The following is a 21,240-nucleotide window of genomic DNA, read 5'->3' on the forward strand; positions in this document are numbered from 1 at the left end:
TCAGAAAACTGAATGCCCCCATAATTTGCATCACTGGCTTATTACACGCTTTCAAGAAACAATATCCATACAAAACCAATCCCCACGCCAACCTGGCTTACAAACACAAAATTTATACAACACTTTTGTTCTCAATATAAACCATATATAACCAAAGCCGCGCGTATAGCACCACGCCCAAAAGAAAGAAAAATGCGGCCTTAAAATCAGGAAACTGTCAGCACAACGCTCTCCAGGCTACGGCAACAATAATCCTGATCATGAGTCGTGATGACTGCCCTCTGTACCAGTCCACTTCAAAGTAGACCTACTCCTTGTACCAAGATGGTTCTGTGCAGCCACAGTTCGGCTCATGCTAATGCCGTGAATCTCTGGCATTCCGGCATTCTGCTATTGCCACCAATCTCTGGCATTCTGTAGTTACCATCAGTTGTTCTGTCTTCTGTGGGATGAAATAAAGAAATGAGTACTGCTGTCTGTTCAATGGTCAGCATGACGCTCTCGTTTCACATTGGGACCTCTACTTGGAGATGGTGATTTAGCACACCCAGCTAATCTCATCACTGTAGGAAAAAAAATCAAAGATGAAAATAACCATTGGGGGGGAATTATTATTAGTGCATAGATTATGAGAACTTTACCTCGTTCCCTCTCAAGTTCCTGGTCCAACTCTTCTTTCCACTTCCTCTGCCTTTCGGCAAAACTGATGCTGTTCATAGAAATACTCCCAATTAGATCTCAAACTGGTCATACAACAACAACAACAACATAGCTTTTTTTCCCAAGCAAGTTGGGGTAGGCTAGAGATGAAACCCGAAAGAAATAAGTTCAAAGTTCAGGCACATTGATAGCTAGTCTCCAAGCGCTCCTATCCAAAGCTACAAGTGCTTCAGCATTGATTACGTTTTTGAAGAATGTAATTTCAGTTCCAGAACATGGCATGGCAATACCGAACAAACCTTGGGCTATCTTGGGCATCAAGATGCATTTTATCTCCAAGCTCATTGAGTTGAGGAGAAGCTATTTCTCGTAAAATTCGGCTGCTCTTCACCACACTGCTTTTTGGTAATTGCTTGCTGCAGCTTTCAGGACTTGCATTATTCAAATTATCACATGTTGGTGACGCACCTCCTCGTGTCTTACTTGGAGGTGACTTTCCTCGAGGGGGAAGTTTCGGACTAGCTGGGGTTTTCCCCTTGGAAGTTTGATCAGCTTCCTGACAACTTCCTGCATTCACTGTGTTGTAGAACTCCTCGTACAAAGGTGTTTGTAGCTTTTTCAGGTCAAGTGCCTGCCAAGAAAACCCATAAAACAGCATTTAAGCACTAGCAGTAAACAACTGAATTTGTCCAATCTAATATATACTAAGTACCTTCTCTTCAAGGAATGCCTTTATTTTTGACTCTGTAAGTACATCATCATCTTCACAACTTCCCTCAACAGGGAAAGTAAAATCATTCTCAGTCATGCTGCTTTCAGCATGTTTGGTTAATCCACCAAATTCCATTGATTGATGAGAATTTTGCTCCGGGCTCATCTCAAACTTGCTTTCCCAGTTATCAAATGGTTCTGACATAGGATTATAGCTCTGGAGATAGCAGAAAGTTTGCACAAGGATGTAACCTAGTCAATTCACAATACCATTTTTAAATGCACATAATAAAATCAGCTGAAGCAAAATTCTTACAGATCCAACTGCTGGATAGTCATCCTTGTCATCAAACTCACACATGACATCATCATCACAGCTGCCCTCCCATAAGGGCTTGATTTTTGATGATTTGTTGGAGTTCATAGTCGACCAGTTGGAAGACTGATTCAAACCCCTGGAAGCATTTAAATAATTCTCTAAGGCATAGTAAATAGAAACAAAACAAATGGATGATGAACGATCATGTGAGGACAGGAATTAGAGAATTCACTTACAAGCCATTTGGCATATCATTTGCAGGAATCTCATTAAAAGAGTCCTGCATCATTGTTCAGATGAAGTTATTAAGTAAAAAACGTGGGTAAAGGTCCTGCAAGAGAAAAAAAGGTGGATGAAGCAACATCAGACTATGCTAGTAATCAAACCTTGTGTGCAGCACGATTGAGTGACTGCAACTCATTCGGTTCTCCAGTGACAAAAGGATGCTGCACGAAAATGTTTCAAGAAATCAAATTTACAAAGCCCTATCAGCATACACTTGGAGCCACAGGAACATCACTAGCTACAATCCAGAATTAGTGCAAATACCTTTAGTAAGTCTGATGCAGTAGACCTCAGCTCTGGTTCCCTAAAAGAACAAATAATCAACGCACCAGGCAAAACAGTTGAAAATTTGAGTTTTCATTTGGAGGAAGTTTCCAAAACTTTTGAGGAAATATTAGATAAGTGAAAGGTATACTTTTGCAGGCATTTCAACAGAAAATCTTTGGCCTCTGGGGAGAGATGTTCAGGTATAGGTGGATGTGACTTTGTGGTTCCAACATGAAATAGAAGAGCAACCTGCAAAGATTTTCTTAGTGCAAGAAGTGAATATTATTTTTTACGATTTACTTAGGGCTCCATGGTGATAAAAAGTTACCTCTTGATACTGCTGGCTCCATGGTGGTTTGCCAGTTGCCATTTCTATAACTGTGCACCCTACACTCCATATATCCGCAGAGCTGAGACAATGGAACAGTAAGGATCAAGCAAAATAAGAATAAAAATCGAAAGGACATGATTCTGAAATTGTTTTTCATTTAGTTTGAATCAAAGTACATTACTTTCTTCCTTGGCAAGTGTCATACATCCATAACAACTAATCAAAGGCAACAGGTGGTTATCTTAAATCAACAAATACTGATGCTGTTTCCTGCCACTTCTGTATTTGGACAATAAATGTCACACAACTACTCACATAGAAAATGTGATTGGAAGTGATATTCAACTGCTTGTAATAGGGAGAATCTATGTAGTTAGGGAGAAAATCGAACATATATAATCCTTATTGAGCAGTGTTTCTTAATGCTGAACTATGAATTGCACATAGCTTAAAGCAGTACTACTACTAGCATTGTTTGAAATCAGGTCCACAATTTTCATTTAAAAAAATGAATTGTGTTTCCTAGATAAAAGTGAAGACTGAATGTTCTTAATTGTCAATTCCAAACAAGTCAAACTAGAAAAGATATTCCTGGGATACCATTATAGAAGGAAAAAAAATCTGTAGTATTTTAATCCAGAAAAGCAAGAAATGAGGTCGTGGAAGAGTTTCCAGACATACAAGCTATGCCCACTCCCAACAATGACTTCAGGTGCCATCCAATGCGGTGTACCTTTCATTGTTTTGGCTGCTGTCACAGTAGCCTGAAAGCATGGCATATTGTTGTAAGTGCATTGGCATGGGAAATTAGGAGTAACTTGAACAAATAGAAAACATATTGGACTAATATCTTCTAAAAATGCATCAGGCAGTTATGTTGATACAAAAATGAGGATGAGTGTAGCACATGCTAACTGTCCAGCACTACAACACCAGAGTGTATAATTTTAGCCAGAAGACAAGACTTAGAAAATATAATGATCATATGGGTACCATTAGCCATTTGTATTGAAATTTGAAAATAGACCTAATCAGCGACATGCCAGACTGCTTACTTTCAGTAGTTTAGCATTGCCACTAAGGCACTAACAAGAACAAAGCCCTTTAGTCTGAACCAAGCTGGGGTAGGCTAGAGATGAAACCCAGGAAGGGCCTCAGCATTGCCACTACTAGAATATAAATTGTGATTCTATTGTGAGCATCTTTCTTTCTTTGTTGGCCTTGCTATAGGCCCTACAGTCATATGATTACATGAGATTGTTGTCTTACAGTATCTAAGATGTTTATGCTAGTTTTGTCTTACCCCTCCTCGCACATGTGTGGGACCTTTCAGGACCAGGTATGCCTTCTCCCATCCATGCACAAGTTCTTATTTCTACTGTATCAATTGCAAGTAGTTTGGGAATAGGAATTAAAAAAAAAAGGCAACTCCCTGAATCTAAACCAGCATGGGACTTGGGGCCTGTTTGGAACCGCGTCCATGCTGCTTATCCACGAAAAACGCAAAAAAAATCCCGCCAAACGTCCCGTGTAGGAATCGCTTATTCCAGCCGTGTGCGAAGGCAATAAGCGAGATTTGTACTGCGCGGCCCAAAATCGCAGAAGAGGACCCCAAGCCGTGTTTCGCTTATCCTGCTCGCGCTTATCACGCTCGCGGTCCCAAACAGGGCCTTACTCTTGCATTATTGTTTAAAAAGAACAATCTAAAATTCCCTTCTGACTAACCAGTCTTATTTTCTAAGTTTGCTAATTTCCCTCGATTACACTTGACCTTAAGAGCACATTGAAAATGTTATTTTGATCTTACCAACTTTGCCACTTGCTTTGATGCCCCAAAATCAGCAAGTTTGATGCACCCTTTGTTATCAACAAGAATGTTTGCACCCTGAAATTTGGCAAAATCCCAGGTTCATCAGAATAAGCATAACCACAGAACAAGCAAGGCCAAAGATATGCCATTATATGTTAAGACTTCAGAGTCTATACCTTTATATCTCTATGTATAATCGCATTGCTATGCAGATACTCCAATCCTTGCAAAATTTGCTTAGTGTATTTCTTAATGACCTGATCAACAACAATACATATGATGGATTAATCCTCTTCCACTATGAACTCACCAGTATTGCAAGCCACACAGATTGATGATTGCTTACAGGCTCTGGGAACGAACCAAGCTTCCCCAGAAGTGACTGAATGGACCCTCCAGGGACAAATTCAAGCAAGATATTTAGCGTATCTTCCTCCCGCACAGTCCCAAGATACCTCTTTCCATATCAAACAGAGTAAATCAAACATCAACATAGCAATTACCTAACGAAAGTGAAAGTTCCAATTTTCTAACCCATGCTGCATTCACTCACAACGATGTTGGGGTGCGACAGGTTCTTGAGTAGCTTCACTTCTTCTTCGAGCTCTCTAATATGTGCCTAACCACAAAAACCAAAACCACAAGGCACCGTGTATCAGACAAAAGCCTCAAAACTCTAATTCCCTAGCAAAACAACTGGCGGTTGAAAGAAATGTTACTAACTTGAGCCTTCTCCCGCGTCGCGTTGCTAGTGCCGATCAAAACCTGCAATAAATCATAGGAAAGAGCAAGTCACCACTCCGAACGCCTCCAAAAAACGGTACAGGCCTAATCCCACGCGCCGAACCCCCTCACCTGCTTAACGGCGAGGAGCTCGCCGGAGTCCAGGTTCATCCCAAGGTAGACCTGCCCAAAAGCGCCCGCCCCGATTAGTTCCCCCTTCCGCCACCGGATCTTCGGGTTCTCCTCTCCACCTCTGCCGCATCCCCCGCTGCCGCCGACCGCCTCGTCGGGCGTCGGCGGCAGCATGCGGCGCGGCGGGGAGGGGTTCTTCGTGATGAGCCCAAGCAGCCCCATCCCGCGGGACTTCCGGATGCAGGAGCTGATCCGCAAACCGATCCCTCCGCCCCCCGCGCCGAATGGGCCCGCGGGAGGCTCCAGGCCGGCGGCCGCGGCGGCGGGGCGGAAGGAGATGGAGCGGCGCACGGAGTCGAACAAGTCGTGGAACCCGGATCCGCCGCCGGCGTCGTCCCGTCGCATGGTTGCGCTCTAGGCTCGGCGCGCGTCCTCGTCGGCGGGCGGCGGCGTGGTGCTGGATCGAATCGGGGAAGAGGGGGAACGAATGGGGAATGCAGACGCCGCTCTCGAGTGCGGGGTTTTGAAATTTTGGGGGTTTGCGGGGCAGCGGAAGGACGGAAATGCCCCTCGCGACCGTTAGCAAGTGATTCGGCTTTAGCGCGGAGTTCGTGTGAACGCGTTGATTAATCGGTACTAGTGGACTCTGTAGTGCGTGAGAAATGGGTTCCAGGTAATCAGACACTTTAATTAGTAGATATGAATTTAAAAAGATTCACAGAAATACAGTAGAGAATTCGTAAAAAAGTAAGCTTTGATTCATGCATTTCAAATGAGTCCGGACTCCGGAGGATATTAAAACCAGCTGTAGTAACTGGTCGTTCGTGGAACTCGAGTGCCAATGTGTCAAGAGTATATCGATCATTGCCGGGTTCATGTTTGTTAAGAAGAAATAGAATTAGTGATCAATTCCTGTATTTAATAATTAGTTAGTGATTTATGACATCATCATCCACGGAAGGATCAGACCGAAGTAATCCTCCCCAATCAATCTATGGATTCATTCATTCCTTCAATCCTCTCTCTTTTACTTTACTCTACAATATGTTATCACACACGCATAGTCTCTTTACTCCTTCAATCCTCTCTCTTTTACTTTACTCTACAACACGTTATCACGCACGCATAGTCTCTTTGCTGAGTGCAAGAAGAACTCGCCGAGTTCGGTTTCCAGGAATCTCGCCGAGAAGACACACTCCAGAGGGCCTCACGCTCCATGGAACTCACGAGTATCCGGCAACAAAGATGCTGAGGCCATCCTTTGCAATAGCACTGCATGAACAGCGATGAGAACATGCCGGAGGGCTGTCGGCCTCATACCACTGTGTAAGAATGAAATTAGTAACTTAGGCCCTGTTTAGTTTCGGGGGCTGTAAACGCAAAAAATTTTGCGACGGAATCTTGTCAATTTGAAGTACTAAATAAAGTCTATTTATAAAATTTTTTGCACAGATGGGTTGTAAATCGCGAGACGAATCTAATGATGCTAATTAATCCATAATTAATTAATAATTAGCGGATGGTACTGTAGCATCGCTGTTGCAAATCATGGATTAAGTAGGCTCGTTAGATTCGTCTCGCGATTTACAGCCCATCCATGCAAAAAGTTTTGTAAATAAACTTCATTTAGTACTTCAAATTAGTAAGATTCCTTCGTAAAATTTTGCGTTTTTTTCGTTTACGGGGTGGGAACTAAACAGAGCCTTACATTTCTTTCAATTGGACACTGGATTTCTTGCCCTTCCGCTTGGTGGTCGCCGACAATGGATGCCTCGCCATCCGACTCCTCGACATCGACGAGAAACCCATGCTCGACTGTCGGCCTCATTGCACCAAGCGACCTGTCGATGGCCGCCATCGGCAGCAGCGCCCAACCCGCGACGCCTCCAGTGACTTCATCAGCACCATGGTCGCACGCAGAGACTCTCCTCCCTTCTCAACCGAGGAGCCCCACCGCGCTGAGGATCTCATCCGATCAGTGCAGTGCCGGCCATGGCCGGTGGTCGGCAACAGCCGGCGCATAGGGGAACAGGCGGCTACGGCCCGCCGCCCTGGGGCTCTCCTCCGACTTTGAAGCGCTGGCCAAGGCCGGCGGCCGGCATCAGCCGGCGCACCACGCACGGCGGCGATGGGTACAGCCCGCGGCGGCGCCAGCGGCGCACGGCGCCGGCGGCATCCAGGGCCAGCAACGACGGCCCCCCAAGGGGAGGTGGCAGTGGAGCCCACCACCGGCAACGGCGGCGGCGGGGCGCCATAGGAGCCGCGGCGGCGCCCCCAAGGGCCAGCAACGACGGCCCCCCAAGGGGAGGTGGCAGTGGAGCCCACCACCGGCAACGGCGGCGGCGGGGCGCCATAGGAGCCGCGGCGGCGCCCCCAAGGGGCGGGCGGCGGCGGTTCCTGGGGAGGCACCCCTTCCCTTCCATTTAATCGGGCCAAGCAAAGGCCAGCCGACAAATGGGCCATTTCTTGGGCCACTCCCAGGCCGCGCCGGCAGGCCACCCGCAGGCGCGCCAGGCTGAGCCGGGCCGCCGCAGTGGGCCGAGCCAAAGCCAAGCCAGGCGACATAGGCCATTTTAGGCCGCGCCAGCCCAAGTAGAGCCCCCATTCTCTCCCAGGCAATCTTGCATTTAGGCTTCAAATTTATATATATTTACATGTTTCAAAGTATCGGGTCATACATGTTTGTATTTGAGGCTCTAGATTGTTCTGTTTTAGCCCTCAGATTATTATGAATTTGCATAATTTTTGAAAATTACTATATAGACTATCAAGTTTAGAAATTAGCACCAATATAATATAGTTATAATTACCGCAGTAATTGTAAATATGTGATCCGTAGATCTCACATTGGTTATGCAAATATTATTTTATTCATGTGCTATTTATTTTATTTGTATATTTACAAACATAGCACTTGATTTATATTATACATCAAGTAGAGTTATGCAAAATTAAATATAAATCTGAATTTTTGGAAAAACACAAGGTAATGGAGACCTAGACATCGGCTGCGATAAATTCTTTAAGAATTTATTTGCCCTGAGACCATGTTTTTAGGCAGCAAATACTTGCCCGTTACTAAAGGTCTACATCTTATGATGATTATATATAATGTGTATATCCAAAATATTTTATACAATTAAATTTGTATAAAATATGACTATCAAGTCATTAATTTCCACAGGAAAACCATCAAATATAGTTGCACTATTCAATAAATATACCTTAAACTATAATTCAAGAATCATCTTGATTTCATTACTTTGCATAAAATTACACACACAAAATTTTAAATTTACCATATACATGATATTTCATGTAGAAAAATGGCATTACATTTAGTCAACAAAAATTTTTGCTGAAATTGTAGCAAATAGTCACAACTATCTGTCTTGGGATATAAATATTAAAATATTGCTAACAACAAAGGAATTTATTGATGACGTCAATAAACCTAATCCAAAAGCCCATTTTTTAGACATAACCAAATATATCACATCATTTCTTGAGACATCATTTATATCCAAATCTCAAGAATTATGGAAAAGGATCTACGCAAAATTTGGGTTGCACTTAAATAATACTATGATCAACAAAAGACAATTATTTGTTAGAAACATGGCGAGTAGTCACTACTTCGTCCTATGAAGTTCAAATCTTTCGCAGAATATAATTCTGCAGTGCCCAAGATTTGTTGTAAGCTTCAGTTTTATTATCAAATTATAGATGATGGAGAAATGATCGAAAGGACATTATTTCCCTTTCAAATAGGTTATTGCAGTAACAATACCGTTAGCAAAACTATGCTCAATATTCTGATCTGATATATAATCTACTCAAAGTAGAAGAAATAAGATGAGCTCTTAACAAAGAACCATCAACTACGCCCAATAGGGCTCAGTACTACTACTAGAAAATCAATACAATGATCAGAACACCAAAACAAGATTTGGTGGCACGAAATTCAAATTGAATTTTAAGGGAAAACTAAGCATCATCACAAAACATGATCCTAACAAAGGCAAAGACACTTTTAGACAAATACTCAACATGACACTTTCAAGTTTTGTCGAACATATGATTGTCACAATCATATCACTAAAAGTGCAACAAATGCCAAACATTTGGTTGACATATATTGGAAATCCGTTGGCAAACAAGTTCAAGGGGACGAGCTCGAAGCTCACTTCTCTACTCAACCCATTGATATCAGTTGCTCCAAAGATGTTCCTATGGAACACAATGAAGATGTTCTACAGAACATGATAATGAGGAGATCCCATCACGTGGAACAAACTATTGAGCACTAACAACATGGTCATGGAATTTCAATTCAACGACATATTTTGGAGACACAACATAATCTCCATAATCCCCAGAAACTTGATTATCCAGCCATATTTATATTGTGTGGTAAATATTTATTGTCAAGGATTATCCTACAGGAACAATCCAAATCAAGGAAGGAATCCATTTAGTGGACATGGTACCACTAACACTCATACTTAGGGAAACTAAATACTTCCAAACTCCCACAAAGAGTAAAGGAAATTTCACACAAATCGTATACTGCGATATTGTGATTAATTGATTTTTGGTCGAGGCACATTAATTTTCCCTATGGGTACCTAATTAGAAATTGAGGATACACTCATATATCCTAATTCAATGCGTACCCTATTGAGTTACAAAATATATCCGTAACAATGGTTTTCATGTGGAAATACATAATGACAACAATAATGAATATCAATTCATCATAAAAAATTTCGATATATCAAGCAAATGCTTGAAAGAATTCCTTCAGCATCAACGGGATTATATTACACATACATCAAACCCGTAGAAATGTTGCGTACAAGATAATTTTTCAGAATCTTGATATACTCAAGACATGGCATCATCGCCTTAATCATCCTTGGATATGGATGACATAAAAATTATCGGCAATTCAATTGGTCACCACATAAATATTTCAAAAAATTTCCCAAATCTTCAAATTTGTGCGCACAACATGTGCCATGGGAAAATTAATCTTAAGAACCTCTTATCTTAAGATCAAGGTTGAACCACTACAGTTCCTTGAATGCATTCAAGGAGACATTTGTGGTCTATTCATCCATTAGTCGGACCAAATTGGTACTTCATGGTACTTATTGATGCATCAACTAGATGGTCCCGTATGTATTGTTATCCACAAGAAATCATGCTAAGCATGATTATTTGCTCAAATTATCAAATTAAAGAGCATATTATCTAGAACACACAATCAAATCCATGAGGATTAACAATGCCGCTAATTTCTCCTCAAAAGCCTTCAATTATTATTGTTTGGCTCTAGACATTAATGAGGAATATTTTGTACATACAAAAATGGATTAGCCAAATCTCTTACCAAGAAAATGACTTACTTGATAGGACCATTATCATAGAAGTGCAGTCAACATCGTGTTGGCATCATACGGTCTTACACACCGTAAACTTAATTTAAATTCATATAACTGCAATCAAAATGGTACCCCTCATTGCAGTAAGTATGTGAAATCTTGGCCTTAGCCAAATATTTCCCATATGTGTGTCGGTTACATTACACATACCGATATCACCACTGCAGCATATATCCATGGACATTGAGGATCCATATAAGATATTTATCCGTCATTCATAAAATGTCTTGGATCACTCATAAGGAATTAATTCATTTATTTATAAGCCCGTATGCTGATTACATTTTGAGGACAATTCCAGACATTAGGGGGAGATTAATACCACACACAGAATGCCAAGAATTATAAATTATAGAAGAATATCACATTCATCCTCATATCCACGTATATACAAATAATATATGAACCAATATTTCAGAATATCTTTATTTGCAACACATTGCAAATAGTCTGCCAAATACATTTACTAATTAAAAGTGTCATCAAATAAAATTCCTACAGTTATTGTACCAGAAAGAGTGAAGCACTTAAAATTATCACTCAACTCCCATATCAAAATAAGAGGGGGAGAAGTATGGTCACAAGCTAGGAATTCAGCTTAATAAAAACATCCGCGGAAATAGGGCAAGACATTCTCCTAGATAGTAAATGCAAATCAACATCATAAATATTGTTAGACACTTTATGGATTTATTCGAATCCAAAGCCTATGAATGTTTTGCATTCAGAAGCTCAGTATATGTGCACGTAAATTAGGTACTGGGTTGTGGAACACCCTAATTCTATGGTCGTGGGAAATGACATAGGATTAAAAAGGGTTAATCTCTCACAAGATATATATTGATTATGATCAGTCGATCATATTAAGACTACAAATTTGTCGACATATACTCCTATTGAAAATTGCTATACACCTTTAACTGGATCCAGACCAAAAATTCCTAGGCAGAGTGTTAACAAACACTCAAATTGGGTCAAAGAAAAAGGTGGCAATTATGGAGAAGTGCTCTCATTTTCAAATAAGAAAGTCTTATCTACATATCATAATGTTTTTCTTCAAGAAAGCAAAGTGGTGAGACAACGAGAGCTTGTAGCACATGGTTTCACGCAGAGACCAACGAACATACCATCAAAGTATATGTGAGAATTACGTTCCCATATTCAATTATTTGCAGATCAATTGAATTTGATAAAATTGGATTTATATGTCTCTAGAGGATTTTGTATGCTAAATCCAAAACAAAAAATCGCAACATATAGTTATGCACAAGTCACTCTATGACTTGAGATAGTCAAGTTTGATTGTGGTACAATTGACTATATGAGTATATTCCATAAAAGGATTACTCTAATTACTATGAATGCATATATGTGTCTGTCGGTACCCTGTAGCAGGGATACCCACTCTTACTGCAGCAAGGCAGGACCCGCGTAGTTATCCATAACTGCATGGAAAGGATGGAGTAGCCAGGCCCCACGGGTCAGGCTCTTCCCTCACCAGACCAACGGCCCCGGACCCGTCCCCCGCCTGGGGCTGGGTCCGGAGACGCCATGTGTCTCTAAGAAAGGGAAGCTCCATGTCGACAACCAAGGCCTCGGACCCCCCCGTAGGGGTCCGGGACCTCCTGCGTCCGTCCGGACCTCCCGCATTGCGTAGGTGGTCCGGAGCCGGCACGTGGCCCGGAGGCACAGGCTCGAGCGCGAGCCTTCCGCTGGAAGACCCGCGCGCCCGCTGCATTTAATGCAGATGGACAAGGCGTGCTCTGCCGCCGCGGTACGCGAGACAGCCTTTGTCAGGTCTCGCTGTGCACCGCGTATTACCAAGGTGCACAGTGCAGCCGCCTGTGCCGCACCCACGCAGAGCCCGTCTGCAACATTAAATGGATACGACGGCACGGCACTTTTCCATCATGCCGCCTACGCCGCAAGCTACACAGCCCGCTTAAGCTACGTGGCAGGCGACGCCACTAGCTACATCTGGCATCGCCCCGACAAGACAGCGCCAGGACATGATGAACCAAGGGCTCTAGGAGCAGGCAAAGGAATCCAGGAGAGAGATCTCCTTTGCCTGCAACGCCATAACGTATGGACAGTACGTCATTTTATACTACATCGTTGGACCCACCTGTCGGGGACCCAACAGCTGTGTACGCGCCCCCCTTGAGATATAAAAGGGAGGCGCTCGCTGTGCACAGGACGATCTCCAGACACAAGCTCTCGCAACCTCTCTCACTCTCGTGGGAAGGCAATACAACACACAGTGGACGTAGGGTATTACGCTCCGGCGGCCCGAACCACTCTAAATCCTGCTGTGTTCATCGTGTTCTTGAGTGAGATCTAACTAGGACTAGCTAACCCCCGAGTACACACCCTCTGGGCTAGGGCGGGTGCCTTCCGCCACCCGGCCGTGGTTTGCAGCACCACGACAGTGTCCATAAATAAATTCCAAATGGAATTTTCATCGTCTCAGCACTCAAACAACAAGCATTCATTTATGATGAAATTCGAGATCAAAATTGGGTAAAACCAAAGGATGTTTAAGTTTTCAACTTAAGCACATATATCAGTTTATCAATATTTAATTAATATTGGACAATCATATCCATCAACACTTGTGTTCATTCCATCCCTAAAAATGGATCAATACCCATTTAGACCCTGGGATGGGAAACTAAGTGCCAAAGCGCTTTTGTATCATACAAATTGCAACGGGTCTGATATTGCTTTTGTAGATACCTAGATAGCTCAAATTAGTGCTACTCCAACAATACCATACAAGTCGGAGTCAAATCAGATATCTGCAGATGTCTAAATGGCATAAAAAAGATCTTGATTTGTTATTATCAAATCAGAACACATCAAAAGTGGGATATCGAGATACTGACTAACTAATCCCTATTTTGCCAGAACATAAATTGTTACCAAAGTACTAAAGTTTTATATGAATCATCAAAATAGATTCCAACAAGAAACTTTGGTCTATCATTCTGAAGCATCACATAAATACATGACTTCACTGAATGATTAAATTATGATTCATCGAATCATTGAACATTATCCAAGGCACAGCACAGCTCCAACAAATGCCATTGTACATGAATTAATAATATCTTCAGATATTTCCAAGGCACAAATGATCTTAGCTTCAGCTAAGACAAGACCATAGTTGGTTACACTGATGCTGGCTAGATGTCTGATCCCCCATAATACTAGACATTAAACAAGTTTTACAATTTTACATTGTGGAACAACTACGTCTTATAAGTCATCAAAGCTGACTCTTGTAGTTATATCCACGAATCATTCTGAAATAATCACATTATATGAAGCTTCACGTGAATCATATGGCTTCACAGAATGATCAACCACATACAACAGTCATGTGGCATTGGTTCAATCAGGAAACTAATAATTATCTATGAAGATAATTCACCTTGCATTTATACAAAAGAATGCAGGATATATAAAGGGCAAAATCATAAAATATATTGCTCCTAAACTATGTTATGGGGAAATAGAAACCTTGCAAACCAAATCATGAGATTTGCAAGGCTCAGGGGGAGACACTCTCTGAATCGTAACCATACAAGCAACCATAAACATCAGATTATATAATTGTACTCTTTTCCTAAAATGAGTTTTTCCTATCAAGGTTTTTCTCATACATAGGTTTTTAATGAGGCAATATTTTATGTCATATCTCATATTTTCCCCACCGGGGTTTTTAAAGGGATATTCAAGACATATTGCATATATCATATCTTCTATTTTCTCACTAGAGTTTTTAAGAAGATATTCAAGATATGATTTCTCCTCATATTTTTCCCATCATGTTTTGGGGGAGAATTAATTCAGATATGATCCACAGATCATAATACTTTCAAACTTACTTATGAGCTTTCCTTTCGAGGTTTTTCTCATATATATTTGCAATCAATGATATTCCATATCATTTTCTTCTTATATTTTCCCACTGGGTTTTAAATGAGTTTTAATGGAGTATCAGCACATATATGTCATATCAATATTTTCTCCTATTTTCCCAAAAAGGGTTTTAAGGAGTTTTTCCAATGACATATCCATACACAAATAGGTTTCTCCTCAGATTTTTTTCCCACATGGTTTTTTGAGGAGTTTTTCCATACAATCAAACAATGAATGAGGATTACAAGACTACAAGAGGAAGAAATTGATCAAGGGGGAGTGTTAAGAAGAAATAGAATTAGTGATCAATTCTTGTATTTAATAATTAGTTAGTGATTTATGACATCATCATCCACGAAAGGATCAGACCGAAGGGGGTGTGTCCCTTCGGCCCCTTTGGCTCCTTGGGCATGTATAAAAGGCTGTAATCCTCCCCAATCAATCTATGGATTCATTCATTCCTTCAATCCTCTCTCTCTTTCACTTTACTCTACAACAATGTTAATGAAAAATTCGGTATTCTTTCTTTGATCCGAACTCGGTCTGACTTAGACACTATGTCATGTCGGGTCGGGTCGAGTTAAATCTGAAATTTTATCTATAATTTTTAGGTTGGATTGAATTTGGATAAAAATTCAACCCATATTGATCTAATTTTGTTGCGGGCTGGAAATTTTAGCCCGAACCCAGTCTATATTGATCGGGTGCTAATCCTGTTGGAAGATGTAGGGATCGGAGGAGGGTTTGAAAAATATAAATGGAGCAGTATGTCCTTGTTGCTGCCACCCTTCGACCCAGTTTGGTTCAAGGGTGTTTGTTATAAACCCCTCCAAATAAGTATTTTGACCTCCAAACACCAGAGCTTATGGAGGGGCTTATTTTAAGCACCACATAAGCCCATATTTAAATATCACACGTTCACAACACTGGTGTTCGCAGACACTGTTGAATGTTGATGCTGCCAGTTCGGTATCTGACATATTGCATCGAGTTGGGACTCCATGCATCATTTTTTTAGAGAAACTACAGCAATCCGAGGATTGCCTGAACTTTATTGCATTATATAGACAAAATTACAAATTTCATTACATAGCCAACAGGCCGAAAGGAGAAAAGGAAAGGAAAAGCAAGAAGAAACAGAAAAATCCTGAATACAAGTAACTACACAGGGAAAAAGTTACTCCACTCTACCAATTTCATTTTTCCAACAGAAGAAGAGCATCGGTGTGACCATAAGACAAGATCTTCATGGCATCTTCTCGGAAGTATGAGGTTACTCTCATCATCGTGCCTGAAAACTTTTGCATTTCTGCACTTCCAAATATTCCAAAGGACACAAATGAGAATTGTGCTGGCAACTCTGCAATCATTTTCCTGGATGGGATTAATCGCCCAAAGCTGATCAACACCAAGTGTTTCAGGGAGGGAAGCAAGGTCAAGGCCGATGAATACCCAAAAGCTTTTACTACGAGACAATTGATGAAGAGGTGGAAACAGTCTTCTTCGGCAGTACAGAAAGGACATTCCCCATTGTTATGCATGTGACAGTGTAAAAGCCTAGCCTTGGTTCTTAATCTATTCTTGTGCAGTAGCCAAAGAAAGAATTTGCACTTTTGAGGAGTGTAACTGCGCCAGATAGCCGGAGCAAATGGATCATCTGGAATTTCCTGGAAGGAGGCAAGGTAGTGGTCTTTTGAGGTTGGGGGTCTATTGTTACTCCTGAGGACACGAGCATCATTAGAGGAGGGATCCAGCTCAACGGAGGACCTCAGGGCAGTTAGTTCGGATAATTCACTGGAAGCGGTATTAGTCAATCTAGGCCGGAGTGAAAGTTGCAGTGAGGGCACCATAAGAACACGAGCAACAGACGCGTTAGGCCCGAGAGTGTGCGAAAACAGGGCTGGGAAAGTTTCAGCCAAAGTATGCGAGCCAAACCACATATCCATCCAGATGCTGCTGCCCGCGTGGGCTGGACATCTCAAATGTTTTCCATGTCATTCATGTGTGTTCTGATTTTGCTGTGCTAAAATAAATTCCTCGGTGCCCTCTATTTTGTGTCAATGGTACACAACTGAAGTTTTCATATTATTATGCAAAAAAATGCAAATTATGCATAAAGAATTGTTTCTTTGTCATATTGTTTAGGTAACCCAGCTAAATTTTAACTTATTTTGGGTGGTATAAATCTCATAAGAAGGTCTATCTACTGTTCTTTGCTTCTGCAGGTGGAGTTTGCTGCCAGTATGGCATAGTGACCAGCCTATACATAGAGGCAAATTGTGATCTTGTAAGAGTGTGTTATTTAAATCCACGAACTCTAAAAATATATTTTTAAATTTATCAATTTGTAATTTGTGTCACTTAGAGCTTCTCCAATGGCCGACTCATAACCCGACGTGGCTGCCTCATGAATCGATGCAACGACTGCAGTTAGCGAATCATGGATGGGAGAGAGATGAACTGATTCATCTTCGGGAGTCGACTCTTGGTGGAATAAAGAAACAAGTGGTCTCATCGGCTACTAATGTTGTGAGGAGCGACACTGAGCAAATAAAGAAAGCAATCCTTTTTATTTTGTAATGGGTTCTACCGCTGATTATTTAATCAATGAAACATCCAGAGAGAGAAAAGAATGACTTTGCATGGACAGTGGACTGCATGAGTCGAATCATACCAAAGGGCCACCGGAGAAGCTCTTAGGTCCATAAATTTTAAAAATATATGTCCATAAACTCTGAAAATGTATTTTTGGATTCATAAACTTGTAATTTGTGTCACTTAGATTCATAAATTCCGAAAGAGTATTTTTAGATTCATGAACTTCATATATGAGCAATCGTGCGACTACAAATGTGCCCGCAAAGATCGCCACAACATCGTTGTCCATAAAATCTTTTAATCCATCATCGAGAACAGCTTTTGATTGACCCAGGTCTAACGCCATCACAAAATTGTTCGCCATATAGCACATGGCGCTACCATATCCGGCCACCTGCACCACGGAGGACATAATATTTCCTACCACGGTACATATGTTGTTGAGTCCCTCGGTGATCTCCTCCATCTTTCTTAAACCATCACCCCCTTCTCTCCACCATATTAAGAGATCATATCTAGATCTAAACTTTGAAACCCACCAATTGCAGTCCGTAAGACAATATTACTTCGCGCCACAACCATCTCTTCTTTATAGGTTCTGCAGACCGATGCTTCCTGCTTCATCTAGTAAAAGAGAGTTATAGACATGCCCCTTTGAATCCTAGTACATGTTAATAACCTCCAAGATAAGTATTTCATCCCTCCTCTCTCTCCTCTCTATATACACTTGCAGCGTGCGTGCACCGTGTAGATTCATATTTGTGTGATATCCATGTATGAAGACTCGATGGAGGAGTATGGATCTAGATGATATAAATTACAAGTTTATATATTTAGGAGTACCCTTAAGTTTGTAGATTTAAGTGACACAAATAGAAAAGGAGCTTCTGCAACAAGTTGAAGAAATAGGCATTACAGAGATGCGAAGCATTGGTAGCGTGACCCGTTTCTCTTTCGTCAAAGGAAGCTAGATTCAGGAAAGCAATAAAGGCACTGCTAGCGTCTGGATGTCCGATCCGGACGCTAACACAGACACTGCATCGAACGAGGAAAACTCCCACCGCAACAAACGCCGATGTTGCATGCAACATCACCGATCAACAAATGAAAACATCAAGACTCAACTAGTGCAACATCGTCAATGTTGCATGCAACATCACCGATCAACAAAATGAAACATTAAAACTCAAATATTTCAGCATCTCAAAATTATTTGTGCAACATCCCACGCTAAAAAACAAATAAAACATCAAGACTCAACAATTGCAATATCTTAAAATCATATTTGCAACATCTCAATGAGGCGACGGGCTTCAAGGGAGGAGGAAAAGGCACAGCGGCGACAGGCTTCAGGGCACGGCTGCGACAGGCTTCCTCTGCCCACGCCGGCCTGAGCTCACCGCTGGCCTCGTACGCCACCGCTCCGGAGCTTCTTCGGCCGCCTCCGCGCGTCGCGACGGCTTCGCTGCCTACCTCGCGCGCCACCTGCTGCTGGTCTCGCCACATCGCCGACTGGGCGTGCTCAAGGCAGCGCAGGGAGGAGGACGTTCGGCCGTTCGGGACGCTGCGAATGGAGGACATGCTACAGCAGGAGAGAGAAGAACGTATTCATGTGAAGGAGAAAAGGCCACGTCGCCTGATAAAAAGAACAGACGTCCGACGATGCGCACATGCATCGGACTCATGATGTGTAGCATTATCGAAGCGATAGTAATTGGCGATTGGTGATTGGTGCCTAGTTACTAAACTGGAAATCCGTACGGCATCGGCCGTTAACCCATCGCTTGTCTTGGATTGTGATACGAACTCTGCCCACCTAATAAGCGACGGTTCCATCGGTGCCTTAGGAGATTGGATTGGATACGAACTCTGCCCACCCTAATAAGCGACGGAAGGTACCACGGCCACATTGTCTCGCAGTCGCAGCCTATTACCAGCGTGTATGGACTCTTTGGAGACCCAAGACTCGCCTCCGCTGGACCCAAGCCTAGCTCCGATCCTGGTGTTCGGATCCGGCCATGGCGGTGTCGAAGCCGGTGAGGAGACAACAACCAACGACGGCAGCGGCACCAGCGGCTTCCTGTACAGCATACCGAAGCGGCAGCTCCTCCCGGCCGCCGGGTTCGGCTACCTCAACAGCGACGCCAGCTGGATCACGCCGCAGGGTTGGGTGCTCACGCTGGATCCCCGCACGCGCGACGCTTGCCTGCGCGACCCCTTCACCTCCGGCGCGGTGGTGCCTCTCCCCCGGGACCGCGAGGGCCTCCTCCCGAGCAACAACGAGCACTCGAGGTGCCTCCTGTCGACGCGCCGGCCGGCCGACGACCCCGCCGGCTGCGTCGTGCTGGTGCTCCACCTCGGGCGCCCGGTGCTGTGGCACTGCAGCTGCGGCAGCCCGGGGCCTGGCTTGCCTTCGCCGTCGTGGTCCAGGCACGAGTACCCGTCCGAGCTGATCACGGCGAGCAGCCGCGGCGTCGCCATGTGGGACATGAGCATGCTCACCGCGGCGAGGGGCAGGTTCTACACCTCCGTCGTCTCCGACGACAGGCTCGTGACGCTCGAGTTCTCGCCGGCGGGGCGCCCGGTTTTCTCGACCCCGCGCGCCGCCATCACGCCGTGGCTGTCGGGGTGCTTCCGGGTCGGCCTGGTGGAGTCCCGCGGGGACCTGTTCGCCGTGCGGTTCAGTCTGGAGCTGGCTCGCGGCAAAGGGGTCGTGGACATATTCGTCTACAAGCTCGTCTTCTCCGACAACGCCTGGGTGAAGGTAGCCCAACTTGGTGACAGCAGGGTGTTCTTCTTGGGTAAGGGTACGGTTGGGGCCTCCATGGCGGCGGAGGTTGGCTTGAAGGAAAACTGCATCTACTTCACGAATGAGGATGACAAGGGGCTGTACGTGTACGACATGGAGCAAGGAAGCATTACCTTGCACAACCCTGCCCCCGCACCGCAGCCCGCCCCCGCTCCGAGTCGGCGCCCTCCATTCGCCGCCGCCGCCCGCCGGTCTGCCGTCCCCGCCGGAGAGGATCGAGCGCCGCGGCTGAGCCCTCCTAGGCGCCTTCTGCTGGCCGCGCCGGCGCACCTGCAGTGCAGTCCGCCCCCGCCTGGCTGCTCCCGCCGACGCCCGGCGGATCCCGCGCGGGCGCGGCCGCACCTGCAGCTCGCGTCGGCGCCTCCTCCCGTCGTCCGCGCCGATGCGCCGTGCGCCTGCCTTTCCTCTACCTCACACTCGCCTCGTCACGCCTTCCTCTTCGCGTGCGCCGAGCGCCGTGCGCCAGAAGGACAGAAGCGAGCTGAGGTCGCCATTGCCGACCTCCAAGCCTGCGCCGCCCCCTTTTCGATCCACCTAACCTACTCTGTCAAACTTCGATTCCTTGCATCTACAGCTTCACCCGAGGTCCTCTACGATCTCAGGCCACCGGTTGCCCAAGCCTCGGGCTGTACCAGCTGCGCGACGGCTCGCCGCCGTCGCCATGGTTGCCGTTGACGACCTCGTAGGTGAGCTCAGGTGATATCTGTCCTTCGAGCCCAACCAACTTGCAAAATGAGTTCGCCTTGAGGTGCTGATGATGATGCTCTCGGTGGTTCATGGTTTTCGTAGCAGGATCAACGGAAACACGGAGGTCAGCGCCACCGGCCCAACGTCACGCATGAACGTGGCTTCCTCCGCGAGTTCCGGCCACCTTGGTGCTACAGTACCCAGCCCTAGGTCATTTCTGGGGCTGGCTCCGCCACTGCCCCGGATGTTCCAGATTCCACAGAGCCTATGTTCTTGATGCCAACCACCTGAATGACACATCTATCTATCTGTGTTCCGGACAATTGATTAGATCGTAGGTGCTGCAAATGTAGTCAAGACTGCACTTTGTGTATACTATAGCCTGTGTTGTGTTGGGGGGCTATGGAAAGGGTGGTGCAAGGCTGCAAGCTGCTACTTCCTATAGTCCTATGTTAACAATTTTTTTACGCCAAGGCATTTGCGGAAAGCCTAGGAAACTATTTCACAATTAAGAATATAGTTCAACCAATATATTAT

The 21,240-nt window shown here is 44.1% G+C and overlaps 1 protein-coding gene across 3 annotated transcripts; it reads right to left on the reverse strand.

Annotated features, from left to right (window-relative positions):
• On the reverse strand, nt 1–5,777 carry LOC120660578 (mitogen-activated protein kinase kinase kinase NPK1-like). Of its 3 annotated transcripts, none has more exons than XM_039939153.1 (17): nt 5,239–5,774; nt 5,119–5,148; nt 4,937–5,002; nt 4,730–4,840; nt 4,560–4,640; nt 4,381–4,458; nt 3,255–3,337; nt 2,571–2,652; nt 2,391–2,491; nt 2,240–2,279; nt 2,077–2,136; nt 1,927–1,970; nt 1,688–1,826; nt 1,373–1,588; nt 960–1,291; nt 642–709; nt 1–563 (listed from the first exon to the last, which is right to left on the reverse strand). In XM_039939153.1, the coding sequence occupies exons 1-17, from the start codon at nt 5,641–5,643 to the stop codon at nt 481–483; spliced, it is 2,019 nt and encodes a 672-aa protein (XP_039795087.1). In that variant the 5' UTR covers nt 5,644–5,774; the 3' UTR covers nt 1–480. The 3 variants fall into 3 exon arrangements, 2 of the variants coding, with proteins under 2 accessions (XP_039795087.1, XP_039795086.1); XM_039939152.1 differs by having other exon boundaries at nt 5,107–5,148; nt 5,239–5,773; XR_005669650.1 differs by having other exon boundaries at nt 513–563; nt 904–1,291; nt 5,107–5,148; nt 5,239–5,777.
• Between the last annotated feature and the right edge of the window lie 15,463 nt (nt 5,778–21,240).

Source organism: Panicum virgatum, chromosome 2N, assembly GCF_016808335.1.
Source record: "Panicum virgatum strain AP13 chromosome 2N, P.virgatum_v5, whole genome shotgun sequence".
Classification (NCBI taxonomy): domain Eukaryota; kingdom Viridiplantae; phylum Streptophyta; class Magnoliopsida; order Poales; family Poaceae; genus Panicum; species Panicum virgatum.

What these genes read in the sequence shown, in the direction of transcription:
- LOC120660578 (XM_039939152.1), bottom strand. Translation starts at nt 5,643, where the DNA reads ATGCGACGGGACGACGCCGGCGGCGGATCCGGGTTCCACGACTTGTTC. An exon ending in AGCTCCTCGCCGTTAAGCAG is followed by an intron (nt 5,149 to 5,238) that starts GTGAGGGGGTTC and finishes GATTTATTGCAG; the next exon opens with GTTTTGATCGGCACTAGCAA. An exon ending in CAAAGCAAGTGGCAAAGTTG is followed by an intron (nt 3,338 to 4,380) that starts GTAAGATCAAAA and finishes CCATGCTTTCAG; the next exon opens with GCTACTGTGACAGCAGCCAA.